The sequence below is a fragment of the Cyprinodon variegatus genome, unplaced genomic scaffold (assembly GCF_000732505.1).
Source record: "Cyprinodon variegatus isolate N-32 unplaced genomic scaffold, C_variegatus-1.0 Scaffold562, whole genome shotgun sequence".
Lineage (NCBI taxonomy): Eukaryota > Metazoa > Chordata > Actinopteri > Cyprinodontiformes > Cyprinodontidae > Cyprinodon > Cyprinodon variegatus.
This window is the reverse complement of record NW_015151015.1, coordinates 93,660-110,263: the sequence shown is the minus strand read 5'-3', so window position 1 is coordinate 110,263 and position 16,604 is coordinate 93,660. Positions and strand designations below refer to the sequence as shown.

Genomic DNA, 16,604 nt, shown 5'->3' with positions numbered 1-16,604 from the left:
ATTATAAAAACCAAGCCACAACATGAAAACATGTTTTAGAGGTTTTACAATTTAATTTATTAGTATAACACAAGTGATCAGTCAGTATGGTCAAATCTTGTGGCATATTTGTTAGATAATTTGCAACGCCTGTGACTTGTTGGTGTTGATTTAATAAAACATGATACAAAAGTTTTTAAACATACATAGAAGCCCCTCCTTCAAAAAACATGACACAGGTTAAAACCAGGCGTAATCCTTAACAGCTATTTCTTAAACTCCATCATTACTGCATCAGAAAATCTGCACTAGGACAAATGGCAAATTGTTTATTTGTTGTTAAAATGGACTAATCCTTGGGCCACTGGGCTTGGTTTCAAACTGGGAAACCAAGTCCAGTGTTTCCCAGTGTGTTTCCTGGACGGGGTCACCTGTGGAACTTGGTTGACAGTTATCCTTTGTATCTCTGCTTCTTTTATATGTCTGCTTCTATCTCCTTGAACCTCGGTCGGCCTCAAAAGATGGCCACTCACCCTGAGCCTTGTTCCGCTGGAGCTTTTTTCCTGTGAAAAAGGAGTTTTTCCTCTCCACCGTCGCTACAAGCATGCTTTTTGTGAGGGATTGCTGAAGAGTCAAGTAGATGCAATCAGCTGGTTCTCCTTACACAGAAAGCTAACCAATCTGACTGTATGATCTGGTTGAATTGTCTGCGTAAAGTGCCTTGAGATGACATCTCTTGTGACTTGTTGCTATATAGATAAACTGAATAGAATTTTAATAGATTTTTTTTTGTCAAAAATAACAAACTTGTTTTTTGTGCAACAATTGATCTAAACAGCTCTGCACCTGTCGGATTTTGTAATAATAAAATAACAGTTATTTTGTAAAATACTGTTTTAGAAATCCAGAAACACAATTTAATTTATTTTATTGCAATCAAATGATGATTTTGTCTGTTTAGGGAAGTAAAAATGAGAAGTCTCCGATGATCAATGACAGTGAAAAACCAAACTGTAAAGCATAAAACTAAGTGTTGTTTCATCAGTCGGTCTCACTCCTTTCCAGAGCTTTAAAAATTGAGGAAAACTATTTATAAGCTTACAATTAGATCAGTCGCCCCAGTTTTATGGATTTTTTCGTTAGGTCTGCATGCTGTTAGCTCTCCATCTAGATGAGAGCACCACCCTCTAGACTGCATAAACATTGTAACTGTGTTTATGCAGCCTAGTATCTACCAGCATAAGATATTCAAAGAAACAGAGAAATGTTGTTATCTGAATGATGGTAATACCCTGAGGCTAACATTTTTAATGAATTTAGGCCATGTGAAATGACATCAGAGGAGTTTCTTCTGGCTGACACTATGATTGTCTTCTGTAGGCTGTTTTGCATTCATCTTTTATGTGGCTTCTTATGTATCATTATTGATACATAAAGCTTTAAAAGTTTACAACCCATGTCTTTTTTCAAGTATAAATAGTCCTAGTGTTAACACTAATTTGTATTCTTATTTGATATTTCTAAATCCCCCACAAATACAGTATTTTCTAACTTTTTTATATTCTTCTATTTTCTACTTGAATATGTATTGATCCTCTTTAGCCCGCTATCTTTTTCTCTGAAAGAAAAATGCTAAGCTTGTTAGATATAAATACATCACTATTTTCTAACCCAGTAGTATTTGAGGTACCGGTATTAGTTGGTAGCGGTCGCCTTAATCAAGAGCTGTGAAATCCCCACTGTTAGGAAAAGGTTATACGGGAAGATGAGAATCAGTCGGGAAGGAAAGGCTTTTCAGGAACCAGGCTGATCCTGAGCTTCTCTCGCTACATATAAAGTTACTGGGAAGGAAAACAAAGAGAAAACACAATGCTTATTGAAGTGCCACAGGCTTTCCATTCATCTGGCAGAGTGAGTGAGCTCACTGACTCTGGTAGAGTGGCCTAAAAAACATTGATACCACAACATGTAACCAAGAGCTACCATCATACTCTGTGTCACGTGCGACAGATGTGTGCTCCTGCATTATTAGTTGCTGTTTAGAGTCCACATTTAGAAACAGAGTAGCTTAAAGCTGGGCATACACTGTACGATTTTTTCAGTCGTTGCACGCAGCTACAGCTCCCACTGTACGACGAAACCACAGGATTTAAAAGTTCACAGCTCACGATGAATGTTCTCACGCTGTGCGACCCGACACTCTGATGCGATCTACCACTGTACGTCTGGAAATCATGTCGGTCTCAGCTCTGCAGTGAGAAGGCGCTACTCGGACTCGATCGAAAAATACTCGCACAACTGGAAAATCGTCCCAAAAAGGACAAAAAATGGTACAGTGCATACACTGTACCATTTTTTGGACAGTGTATACTGTAGCTGTGTTCAACGATTGAAAAAATCGCACAGTGTATGCTCGGCTTTAGCAAAAGGAAGCTGAAGTGTATCATTTTGTGTTTCACGTTTTGATCACTTACTGGGAATATCATCAAGATGGTTTAAGCCGGTCATACAGTGTACGAAAAAATACAGTGCATACAGTGTACAACTTTTTGCCCTTTTTTGGGACAATTTTCTTGTCGTGCAAACATTTTTTGACTTTCAGTCTGATTTTGTGTCGTGCATTGTGTAGTATACGGGGGTAAAGAGCGATAATCAGCCAACCACGACAACCTCCAGATCAGGAATTGTGATTTCTTCTTCTTCCTCTCAGATGAAATCAGAGAAGCATGTTGGGGGTGCGAGTGAAATTGACTTTTTTCTGTAAAATTGAAAGACCGTAGTAGCCAGGTTTGCTCAGCCATGTCTTTGTCCAAATACGTCGTCGCCGTTTCTTTCTAGGGCTTTTTAGGGCTCACATTATTGCATAAATTGCCAAGGCAGCGCATTTCACTCTAATGAGCTTCATATTCCTCTTCTACTCAATTGGCTTACGGATAGATGGGTCAGAATAGAGCCATCTCACTGCAGAGGTGAGTCCCACGTGGTTTTTAGACATACAGTGTGGGCAGGTAGATCACACAGTGTGAGAACATTTATCGTGAGCTGTGAACTTTTAAACCCTGCGTGCAACGATTGAAAAAGTCGTACAGTGTATGCCCAGCTTTAGCAAGAGGAAGCTGAAATGTATAATTGTGTGCTTCACATTTACAGTGATCACTTACTGGGAATATCACAAAGATGGTTGAATATGTTTGATTCTTTATTAGTTTTTACTATAATCAGTCGAAACTATTTAATAAATCAGACTTTCGTTTCGATTTTAGTGCTGGGCAGTATCAGATGGTCATATCTTTAGCTTGTTTTTAAGTCCCCCGACTCTATAAGATCCACAGACTCTCCCAGGGTATCCTTACACAATTGGCATCTCTGCCTTCGTAGAATTTACCATACCATCATGATGACCCCACCACCTCAGCCCACCCTGCAGCTCCTCATGCTTAAGGAAAACAGTTTCATGTAACTGTATAGTGGAGCTTCTAACCTCCTTCCTTTCAATCGGGGGTTTCACTTCAACTTATGGTGTGAAATACTCCTTGATGTGATGAAAGATAGACAAACACACAAAGAGAAATACAATTATAGGAGGTTTACGCAACTGAGATGCAGCAGAGAACTATTAAAGCCATAGAATACTGTTCAGGTTTGGACTTTTCAGATACTTTGTAGTCATTTAGTATTTCCTGGAAAGTGTCATCTTGTGAAGGAATGGCATAACATTTTGGAAAAGCTACAAAAAAATCTGTCAAATTAACCTTAAATAATCTGACTGATTTGGTAAAATATGCAGAATTTATTGTAAAAACTTTAGTATTTTAACTAATAAATGTTTGAAGTGTATGAAGAGCAACACAGAATATTTTGAATATTTGCTTTGTGTAATGCAGTTTCCATTTTCCAGCAGAGGGTATCCAATTTTTATAAACATTTCTAACTATTTTCTACAATACACGATTTAAAGGTCTTTGGAAGACAAACAGGCTCAACGCATCTCAGATCTTCCACCATATCTAAATAGTAAAAGGTGTTTTCAATATTCTTTCTTTTTTTAACACTAGCATGTTTCATTTGATTAAAAGTGCATGGTTCCATTTAAAGTCCAGTAATATTTGGCATTTGATGTCAACAGAAAATGTTAACATTTTTCTAGTATATATTGGTTATTAAATGTCCCTCTTATTTGCCGTTCTCTAACGGTGGGCCAACCTCCATTACATTCCTCATACCTTGCTTTCTTCCTCATTACCTTCCTAACGTAAGTAATGGGAAAATTAACATGGATCCTCAATCAGGCAGGTTAATAACACTCCTAACTGCCTTAATCTGCTTAATAACTTTGACTATTTTATTGTAATCATTTCAAAATTTACTAAAAATAAGAAAAACTCTGCTTGACCTGAATGTCATGTTGTCTTGTCTTTCCCACAATGAAGAGTAAATGAAAGAGATGTGTCGTTATGATTATACTCCATGAAATTCGGTAGCACTCTTAACCAAAAAATTTTTCTTTTAAAGTTTGACAATGCTGTTCATAATCATCTGTTAAGTCGTAGCATTTTTCTCATTGCTGCTGGAGGACAGTGCATATTTCGGGTGAGTACTTGCTGAAGTGACCGGATATATTTTCCATAGCTCCGCCTGCTTCCATGGGGCAAACTTCCATGTGTCACCATTTGTTGATGACAGCCTGTTCTTGCACATTTTAGCTACTATGATAAGATACAATCTGCTCTCCATGTGTCTACTTTGGGGCAACATTAACCAAATTCTTTTCTTGGAAAACAGTTGCTGCTTGACGCCAGCAGAGTGTGTGTAAGGGAGACGAAGCCAGGCTGGAAATGTGTTACATAAACCATGCCAGGGTGTTCACTGACTGACTTTTAAATAGATGCATACAGGACCCCCTTTCCTCACTATCGTTAGCATTCCAGCTCTCTGTTAGTGATATGTGGCATGAGAACAACCACTTGAATGGATTATATTTTAAAGTCTTTGTTGATATTTTGCTCTGACACTGACCAGGAGATGGTCTGCTCGTACTATGTGTTTATACTCTGTAACACTTCCTTTCATCTTTAATGGCATACTAGACATACTACTTATTTTAGTTTTACATATGGCATATAGGCATATATATATATTTATATATAGGCAAAAATTAAGTCTTGCGTTTAAAAATTTCCACCCTAAACTAAAAATGCAGATCTGTAATCATTATTTAAATGCAATTTTGTTATTTGCAACAGCTTTTCTAATGCCTTATTCTTTGTAAGTATATTGGTTCCAATTGTCTGTTTATGTTTTAATCATTTTTGTAATTCATCAACATTTTTAGTTTATAGAAAATTTACAAATCAAACGATAGAATTATTTTTGATGAATTAAAACAAAACTAAAATAATTTACATTTCCTTTTAATGAAAGTTTAGTTGCACTTCCGTGTTGTTACCACTAGAGGGAGGAAGTCATCCACTGTTTTAAGACAAATGAGAGTTGAGGTAATTGAGAAGCAGTAACATTCTGTCCTGGGGTCAGGACCCTCTCTTGTTACCTTTTACACAAAGCTAATGCCTCATGCATGCTAGACTGCTGGGGCTTGCCATGTACTCTACTGTAACATGTTGACAGATCATAAACAAACTAATCTGAAGTCAAATATAACATTAAGTGTTGGAAATGATAAACCTGATTAAAAGCTTCTACTTCTTGTTAGTTTTATTAGCTTTGTGTCAGTTACAGCAGCCCCCATGCTGTTGTTATTAAAGTAAATGCATGTCCACCTTTAATAAAGTACCAAGTATATAAAGGATATTAAGGCAATATTAGAAAAAAAATACATTGTAAGTGGGAAACTGGGAAAAACTGGTCTTTATCAACCTGAAATGACTGATAAAAACAAAGCTTGTTTTCATGAGAAAGTACAACATTAATAAAAGAACATTCAAGATAACAGAAGAAGTCTAAATGCCTTATCTTACTGTATCATGAATGAGTAAATTTAAACATTAATCTAAGCATATGCAAACATTAAGAAAAAGAAAAAGGCCTCAAAATCATTTTTACTATATTATTTACTCATTTAGAGATTTATTCTGTTTTTACCTTTTTTTTTAAATAATGTATAGTTAAGATCCTCAAACAAATTGTAATCTCAGGCAATGATGGATGATGATGATGATGATGATGATGATGATGATGATGATGATGATGATGATGATGATGATTATTATTATTATTGGTGGATATACAGCTTTCAATTTTCAAATTATTATTTTATTAATTAAGGGAACACAATCTATAAATTAAGTTTATTACAGTAGTTACAGTCAGACCTGAATAATCTTAAGGAAAACTTAAGCAACAACAGGAAGTGGTAGATTTAACAACATATAATGTCTTCCATGTAAAACAACAGGTGTTATGCAACCTCATCTGTATTCAGCTGGGAAGTATTATAAAGTTATTTCTAAGCTTTTAGGACTCAAGTCAATGTTTTATGAACCAAGGAAAGAGCTATCATACATTTATGTGGAAGGACTGGCCAATAAAAATAGTCAGAGAGGGAAAAGAGGCTCAGCCAAAATGGGACTTTCACCTGGTTTTAGGTTGGCTTTATAAAAAAAAAAAAAAGATTTAAATCGGAGTTTGATGTTGTGGCATGACATTGGGTCAGTCCAAATACCTCAAATTGCAGCTCCTAGCTCTTGTTTCTAGTTCCCATTCCTTCAGCTTTCATGGGGTCATCAGCATGAACTCTATCCACAGAGGGAGCAGAATTACTGTACAAACTGTTTTGGTGAATCTGATCGAACCCATGTTTCACAGGCCTCCTTCCGCGACATGCAGATGAACGATGCTGGTCAAACTAAAAACAAAGGCTACACACATTTAATGTAATAACATCTTGTAAGGTGGATGGCTTATCTTGGCAAAGAAAAAGAGCTGATTTAGATTTAACAACAATATAAAGGTAGAATCAAACGTCTGTCAATGTTTGCACATTTTCTTAAAATAAATGTTATTTTCAAGAGATTTCAACGCTCCTGAAAGATTCTGAAAGATAAAGATCCAACATAAATGGTGTTATTTTTAAAATATGACATTGTCATAGACGTCAGAGCAAGACTGAGTCTACACATGTCGCTCTTTTAGAAATTGTTTCTGTGGCTAAATATTTGTGAGGAATTTAATGTTCCTTTTATGATAACTTTTTAAAACTCCAGGAAGATTCTTAAGGTAATCAGGAAGATTTGAATGAGATAAAAATTGAAAAAATAAAAATAAAAAATGTCATGTTTTATATAAAGTAACTATCAAAAGATAATTCAGCATTTTTTTCTGTTCAATTCCTGCATTGAAACAATATAATTTTAGTAAAGTCTTTATAGTCTAAACAGTCACTGCTAGGTGAAAAACTCAAAGCTCCCACACATAAGAAAACCCAAATTAACATGTGCTGTATAGATTCTGTCACTCAGGAGAGCCAGTTGACCAACTGCCTGCTTCAAACGCCTCCAATCCCAGAGTCACCTGATGTTCTCTGGTCCAGATCCAACTTCTGTAGACATGTCTCTAACTGTAGAAACCCCAGAGGGGGTCTGTTCCAAACGTTCTGCTTTCCCTGAGCAGTTTTTCTGCTTACTCATTTTATTTACATTCCTGTATTTGTCTATTTGTTGCTTTGTGGAATGTATCCACGTCTTAATTTATCTCTCCCATCTTCCTTTACACTGCTGATATATCTTTATTTAGCCTTGACCCAGGTTGATAAATCATCTCACTTGATCCTTGTCAGATCTGAAGATTTTTGTATTTATGGGCATCCCAAATATGATATGGTATTAGAGACATTTTCTGGATATGAGCCTTTGATAAACATGAGGCTTTTTGTCTCTGTAATATGCTCCAGAAGGATTTTAAAGACCTACACAGCTAATGAGTTATGCAAACGTCTGAAAGAAGACACCAGTTGAGAGGGTAGAGTTGAACAGGCGAAAGCAGCACATTCCTTTTTAGTTTTCGTACCAGAGAGAGAGACAGAGAGCAAGATGTCAATTAAATGACTTTTCTTTCTGCATTAATGCAAGAAAGATATGGGGAATTGTAACTAAAGAAATAATGCATAGCAACTATGCATTAATCAAAACAGGAGCACATACCCCACCCTGTAAATTAGGTCTACTGGTAAAATTACAAATTGTTGTTTTTTATAGTAAAACTAAACAAGGATTCTTTAGATTGTTTAATTCAACAAATTTTAAATGTACTGAATCACAATTCAACACTCAATCCTAGTTTTAGATGCAACCACAGAATCCAGAAACCTTAATAAAAGAACATTTTCTCATGCACAATCAAGGGATTCCTTTGCTGCATGAGATGGGCTTTAGATAAAACAATTTAAAAATTCAGACTGGTAATGTTCAATTGTTTTCAATAATGCAAAGAGCTAGTAAAGGTCCTGCATTTTTGTTAAAGATACAGATGAAAGCCCTTTACAAAAGTAAAGTTAAACTAAAAGGGAAAGGATGATACAATATTCAATTGTTTGAGGTTTGTTTTTCTTTGGTGTTCATAGTATCTCCTTGTTGTTTATTTGTATTAATTTAGCTGTTGCCATATTAGCTTTGTTGTGTTCAGTTTCTTAGTTTATTGCTGCATTCTGCTCTTTGTTTAATTTCATCAGTTTTATCTTTATTTAAGTAACTGTTAAACAAACAAGCAGGAAAGTCCAAATTAATTTAACTAACTTGCTAGGTAATCAATTGCATTTGCAATATAATCAGAATTTAACAAATTTAATGAATTAAAATTTGCTAATATTACATTCAACATGAATAAGACACTACATTTCTCACTCAAGCCCTTTAAATTGTGCTAATAAGCCACAGAGAAGGGAAGAGAAAGTTGTCGCTAGCCACTGATCTCTATCTATTCACTAGATTGCTGATTGCCCGAAAAAGTGAAGCCAGTGACCGACATGCTGGTACTCCCCACTCCCATGGAGATGCACAATAAAAATGCATACTTGTGTAGCATTTGACTGCAAAAACAAGCAGTTTGCTGGCTGTGAGAAGACGTTTCACAGGTAATTTAGTGTCAGCGGATGTACTAAGCAAGAAAATCCATATACAGTAAACGCTGATGTATCCTATACTATAGTATGTAGCAGCTAACATTAGTCTGGCTATTTCAGACTGAGACATTGACCGAGTTAGTCATTGACATTGTGTCTAATGTTAGAAAATAGAAAGTAGAATAAATAGAAAGTAAATCACTGTGAATTGTCAGTGTAATAATTCTTTATTAAGTGGATGAAGCTGTCGTTTTTGTGATGTTTGTTGTGTTTCTCATTTGAAAGTCATGTGCTGAAATATATTGTATAAGTTATATTGACAAAAACAAGCAACTCAAACATTTTTAGAGGCTAATGCATGGATAGAGCGTATAAGTATATGCCATCATTCATGCAAAACTTGCAAATAGGAAAATACTATAGCATTAACAGACATGTAGTTGTTCAGTCTTGATGTAAAATTTTGAAATTATATGTTATATGTTATAACAACAATAATGTCATCAACACATGTATATTACATGTACATCTGCAATTCTATTCAATTTAATTCCGTTTATTTATATAGGGCCCATTCACAACACATGTCATCTAAAGGCACGTTACAGTTCATCAGATCATTCAGTCAAATTTATTCAAAGTTTTCTGTCTAAGGAAAACCAGTTGATTGCATTGACTTATTGACTCGAATGCAATCCCTCACTCTAAGCATACTTGTAGCGACAGTGGAGAGGAAACACTCTCTTTTAACAGGATGAAACCTCCAGCAGAACCAGGCTCAGTGTGAGCGGCCATATATCTGTATAATATGTTATATTTCATGATTTATAGACTTTATTGACTTCATAATGGCTATGCAATTTGATGTGTGTAAAGTAATCTCCTTATGCTATGAAACAGCAAGTGATGCATTTAAGTTTAGTTTAAAGGTCTTAAGTTCCCCCCTGAAAACTGAGAACATAATTTTTGTTCGATGCTGTATCACATGTATTGTGTACATTACAACGGATATAACTAGGGAGTGCAAATATGGCGGCCGGTGGCTTCACTTCAAACCCGTACTACCAACATGCAATCAGCAATCCATGAATAAATAGAGATCAGTTTCGCTAGGATGCAAATCCATGCATGCAAGCAGAAGTAAGCACTTTTTCACACAAATGTCACAATAGAGCCCTTCAACAATGGAGTCCGGACAACCAAGCTTTCAGGGTCATTAAAAAAAACTGAAACCCTGGAGCGAAATTTCATTATGCTTCCAGTTACTCCAAAGGAAAATAGAAATAAAATTTTGAGTTGCAATATTAGCTGAAAATATTGTTTAGCCCAAGTTCAAACTACCCTAACATCCATGCATCCATCTAACTTCCCCACCACCTCTTAGTGATTTTCAGTCTGAACACCCACACACAGATTAACCTAAGGAGTGTTTTAAAGAATTGAAACAGACATTTTTTTTGTGTCTCTATTGGAGTTATGCTATGGGTGTGTGTGCTGTATTTATTCATGTGCTAATTTTATCTGAGCCAAGTGAGTCTGTGAATCTTGGTAGAAGCATTTTGCACATTAGACATGAGCATTAGTGCAAGCTTTAATTTATTCTATAATACCCTGATACAAAAACTCTGTAATGTCGCCCATGAACTCCAGCTGTAAGTTTTAGATAATGAGCCATGCACTTAAACTACAGGTTATCGGCACAATCAGTCATTTACAGTGATTTATGACATTTCAAATAAAGTGGTTTTAAGGTTTCTTTTTCAACAACTTTTGAACTTGTGGTTTATTTATTTATTTTTGGATTGTGCTTTTTGCATCTCTGGGATTTGATTTTAAAATCTCTTGTGATTTGTTATAAAGGATTCAAATAACGAGCATAACTGGGGTTAAGAACAATGTTTTGGGGGAAAAGAACAGGAAGAATGTATATATAAAAAAAATTGGCGGGAATTATAGGAAGTGGACTGGGCATAGAAAGGACGATGGTGATAAATGGACATTATAATCGATAACAGATCCTATGCAGAACAACAACAACAACAACAACAAAAAAAACAGTGAGTATATGTACACTGAGGAATCATTAGAAAAATGCGTTTTATATGTGGAAGAAGGATCAACAGAGGTACAGGAATCTAATTAACCATGAAGAGATGAATAAACAGAGGAATAAGGCAGGCTTTACACTAAGTAGGTTTCAACCTGCTTAGTTCCAACATGTGTTGCAAGGCAAACCACACTGGATGTGTGCAGGATCTGCTGATGCATCTGGACAGCCCTTCTTATTCTGAAATGCAGCAGAAACACTTATCTTCATGTGTCTGACTTCCTATCTGTCTCATCTGGTAATTTACTTGGTTTTTTTTCACTATCCATCAAAGAAGTCAAAATCAGTATTTTTTCAGATGACAAGGAGTACTGTCTGTCATTAGAGTTGGCCATTTCAATTTCAACACACTGCTTGACTAATTTAATGCAGTTTTGAAAAGGAATATCTGGTGGATTGCTATGAGAACTTACCCTGGCGGTTTACACAGCATAGCAGTCGTGAAAGGAGCGGATAGAGACCAATTTATGGTCACAGAAAAGTGCTGCTGCCTTATGGGCTGCATCCCAACCTACACCCCATGTAAGCCAGTCTAGCTGGCTGCTATTTAGAACTATCTTTGAGCAGGTTTTCTTTATAGTCCCTATTAGCTTATGGCTGAAGGTTCATCTTAAACTTTTCCTTTCAAATGATAATAAATACTGGAGTTTTGTCTTTCTCGGCTATATCTAGGCCTATTTGTGTAATCAAAGCTGAAACTATAATACTATAATTTATAAAATAGCTGTCATATGTGGAAGCACTGTATATACTATACTCCATGCACCACTTTCTTCCGTTGGGACCTTCTTCTTCTTCTCTTTTTTGACTATTTAGGCTGATGGAACGAGTACATTTCTCCACTGTGAGATCAATAAAGTCAATTAATAATTTAAAGCAGTTTTCGACAAGAAAACAGAAAGATTATGCTTCTGTAACTGAAAGAGGGCTTAAATTATCGTAAATCGTCAAATTGAAAGGATGTGATGTTTGGCCCTTTTTCCTTGTCCAATCCTTAGCTTTTTACTCACTCAGTCACACACAGTCACTCTGAGTAACTCTCCTTTAGCCTCTACCCCACTGAAATTAGCAGTAATGTGGGTCTTTCAAACACGAGTTGACCCGCTAAAAATCAGCATTCAGTTCCCAGCAAAAAAAAACAGTGTCTATCACTGGATGCCTGTTGTGTGTGTAGGTGTGTGAGTGTGTCTGTTTATGTTAGATCTATCTGTATGTTCTAAGTCAAATCCAAACATCTACATCAATTCCACACTACCTAAACATCACAAAAATAAAATCAGAGGCAATTGGACTTTCATTCAGTTTTTCTGAAAATGTTTTGACAGCTATCCGGGAGTCTATGTCCGTTGTGTTTAAATCACTTCATGCTTTTATTCATACAAAGCCGCTTCCATTATATATGCCTCTGCTAACTTTCTTTAAGTTGAATTTGATAACATAACAGGATTGACTTATGTTATTTTGGTTAATGTATAATATGACTGAATACATGACATAATATTGTGGAGTTCAATCTTGCCCAGGGACTACAGTTGAAAATTAGCTACTTAGCTAACACTGGCTCATTTACAGAAATGTTTATTAATGTGCACTGTCCCTGTTCAAATAAACACATAAATAAAATAAATAAATGTTTAATCAATCCATTATCTATCGTCTTCTATTATCTATCGTTGGGTGGCGGGGGTAGCAGCTTCAGTAGGGAGGTCCAGGCGTCCCTCTTCTCAGCCACTTGGGCCGGCTCCTCTGAGGGAATCCAAGGCGTCCCCAGGCCAGCTGAGGAACATAGTTCCTCCAGCGTGTCCTGGGTCTCCCCCTGGGTCTTCTCCCAGTGGGATGTGCCAGGAACACCTCACCAGGGAGACGTCCAGGAGGCATCCTAACCGGATGCCCAAGCCACCTCAAATGGCTCCTCTCGACATGGGGGAGCAGTGGCTCTACTCCGAGTCCTCCCCAGATGACTGAACTCCTCACCTTATCTCTAAGAGAGCCCAGACAAAATACGGAGAAAACTCATTCTCCATGCGTCTTGCTCAAATCCGATATGGCGGCAGGCCTTCCCCGGGGCTGCCATCTTACAATCATCTTTATTAATAACATTATTTAAAATGTTTCATCACTTTTTTCCTTCTAAATGTTTACACAATTTTTCCTGGATCAAAGCATTGCTAAATATGCATATTTAAATGATGACATCATCTAGGGACTTCTAGCAACTTTTAAGACATCCGATAGTAACTCTTCTTGCTGAAGAGTTGGCAACAGTGTACTCATGCATCCATTAACTTTGCAGCTTTAGCTCCTGCTTCAGTGAACAGTAACATTCATCCTGTATTCTGGCACTATTTGAGGATTATGGCTATGAAAATAAAGTTCTTTTGGCACTTTTTCACACTTGATCTTGGATTTTTCTTCATTATTTTCCCAACTTCACCCGGATGCTCTAACTTACTTAGTCCTATGACTGCCTTCTTTACCTATTCAACATGTGCATAATATCGCTGTTATTGGAAATATGCAGAAAAGGGTTTAATTTACTTACAAACTGATCAGAACCACAGTGTAAAACACAAAAATAACAGATAATATGGCAGCAGAACGTTGTCATCTTTCAGAAGAACTTTGTATGCAATTGAATGAGCGTCTAGCATAAAGCTAGAACAAGGGAAAAAGCCTAATAGAAATGAAACACTAACCAGTGAACTCAAAACATGAAACATGGAAATGGCTGAAGAAAGCAGGATCTAAAGGTCATAGTAAATATCACAGACATAATCGAAACCTGCACACAACAGAATCAACAATCAAACACCTCAGGATTGTGACTCTTTGCTCGATGCTAAAGAGAGGTTCTCTGTCATACATATAGTTTGGTAATTTCTTTGATCATTGTTAAATATGAAGCATCAAGCTGGCAGCCAGTTTTGATAACTGCTGTGAATTTTTAACTGCCACCGTAAGACATACTGTGGTAGTTAAAAGAGTATGCTGAGACTGAGAGGCAGTCACAGCCCTAAACTTTATGAGGAATCAGTTTCATTTACTAGCTGCTAGTTTATGTCAACACATTAAACCAGTTTAAGTAAATTGTTGAGTGCGGACTAAAGCATTACACCTCCATAAGCGCATTTATGATTACATTTCTCTTGTACAAGGCCTGCACTGGTCTAACACTTAAATATGCAAAATGAAAAATGTTTCAGATGGTTTAGCTCATTCATATAAAAATTGTGCTACATCTTCTCTCCGCCATAGATCTCATTACCTAACAGTGCTGTAGAAAGAGGGAGACTACTTTTGGATTTCTTGGTGTGAAATTATAATCTACCTGTAAATGATACCAGCATAGCTGAGTTTAGATGTTACAGAGTCTAACATCAAAGATCAGATATGTTATAAAGTTCAGTCCAGAGTAATATTCAATAATACTGTTTTATCAAGTTAAGGAAATTTAATAAAAAACTGAGAAGCATTTTTTTTTAACCAGAAATATTTTTGTTGGGATATGAAATGAGAAAGCTAATTTCTTCTCCCCCGTTTTTGAACTTTTGTGTTTTCAAATCTGAGAGAAACATCAGAGGAGCAACTTCCACTGTCTTAGTAAGTAATTGAACAATCATATGCTGGGATCACCACCAGCAGCTGCTGCACAGGTGCATAAACCTAATTGGTTTTTGCTTTACCTGTGTGTCTTCTTGCTGCGTCGTCCTGCTTCTCTTCCTGACAGAGAATAAGTTCCATACTCGTCTCCAAAGAAAAGTGGCCACTAAGCATACACTTCCCAATATCCAGATATCTTTATCCTTTAGGAAGTTCTCCATAATGGGAGGGCTCTCCTTCCTGCCCCTCTTGTCAGTCTGAGGATGTAGGAATGTTTATTATCTGAGTCCGGCAGGGCCTGGGCTGGCACAGCAGTTGTGTCTTAGGAAGTAGCTGGACTTCAGTCCAGTCTTTATCTCACTAAAGACTCTGACAAGGACAGGGTTCCTGTTCTGTCAAAGTGCCCACTGGCCCACCCCTTCACCCTGCACCCGGCTTCCTCCCTACCTCCCACCGTGGGACCTAAAAGGAGAGAACATGCTGTCTCCGAGACGAGGTCGGGACAGGTGGTGTTGGGTTCTGGGTATCATTGCTGTTCAGAGAAACAGATGCCCGCTGCTGTTGCTGCTGGCATTTTATTGAGACCCGTCAAGTATCCTTATAACTCGCGATGCAGCGTTCTATGCAAACTTCCATGATCCTCAGTAGGGACTTACTGCAGGCCACTGTTTCACCTTCCAACTTGTCATAATTCTTCTATAGTTCTGCTCATGCGTTAATGCAGCTGCAATAAGTTTGTACAGTGCAAACACTTGTAAACAAACACCTTCCTGTGTGTGGTGCTAAGTTTATCTTTTGTGCAACGTGCTGAATTGATGGCATCAAAACAAGAGCTGACAATTGGGTGTCTTTTTCAGAGCACTAAAGTGGCTTTAATGTGTGAGAAAGAAACTCCTTAAATCTTCACCTCCTTTTCATCAGAGAGTAAGTTCACACAATTAATGCTGTTTTTTTTTTAACCTACATCCCATAAAATATAAAAAGTTCAGAAAAGTACTCCTCTTGTCCACACACAGTATTTGCAGCTGACAGACTACTTATAGAAAAGCATGTTAGTGTTGTTGGCAGAGAGCTGGAGTTCTTTTATGTGCTTCAAGTACCCTTGTATGTTTGACAACTATCTGTCAGGATGGAAACATTGAAATGAAACCCTGGCATCCTGCAGAAAGCTGTTCTCAAGAAATATGTCAGGTCAAAGTGACTTTTCACCTTAGTTCTTGGAAAGTATTGCATTTCTTTCATTGCATTTTTTAAGTATTGGGGTTCACGTTATAGAGCCTTTCAAAGGATTTCAAGCCCCTATACTTTTGCAAATCCATTACATTACAAGTAACTTCATTATATTAAGCCAGTAAATTTAAATTAAGCCGTGTGAATAAATACTTAATATATCCTTTAACTGCAATGAAAACAACAATAAACCAAGCTCAGCCAGTCTGGAAAAAAGGTATCTACAATCACTTTTTAAGTCTGTCACAGTATTTAATTTCACTCTGGATTTTGGTCTTGCCATAGCTACTTAGATCACAGATATGAGGCGATGTAAACGATTTTAAGGGAAATGTTAAAAGGGATTTCTGCTTGTTTTACTAATAGCTGTCTTCTTGCCACTCTTTCATAAAGCCCGGGTTTGTAGAAGGCGCAATAAATGGCTGCTTCAACTCTACGTATCAAGAATGAATTTCTGACACAATTCCAGGTTTGGCATTTTGACAGCTTTTTATATTAAAGCTGTTTGTACCCAACCTACTTATTCAGTTTAGGAGGGCAGTCATATCTTGTTGGTTTTGCAGTTTTTAGGTGATGGACAGAAAAGTATTCAGATGTTCTAAGATGGGGATATTG

At 36.8% G+C, this 16,604-nt stretch overlaps 1 protein-coding gene across 2 annotated transcripts in view; it reads right to left on the bottom strand.

Annotated features, from left to right (window-relative positions):
* The window catches only part of LOC107095655 (myosin light chain kinase family member 4-like), a 42,226-nt gene that overhangs the window by 11,254 nt on the left and 14,368 nt on the right, over window positions 1-16,604 (bottom strand). Inside the window, exon 1 of one of the 2 annotated variants that reach the window (XM_015391844.1) lies at window positions 14,843-15,081. The exons of the other annotated variant lie outside the window; for it this stretch is intronic. Coding sequence (XP_015247330.1) covers window positions 14,843-14,980 — 138 coding nt within the window. The 5' untranslated portion in view covers window positions 14,981-15,081. Of the gene's footprint in view, window positions 1-14,842; window positions 15,082-16,604 lie in introns of those variants that run through there. 2 annotated transcript variants of the gene reach the window in all.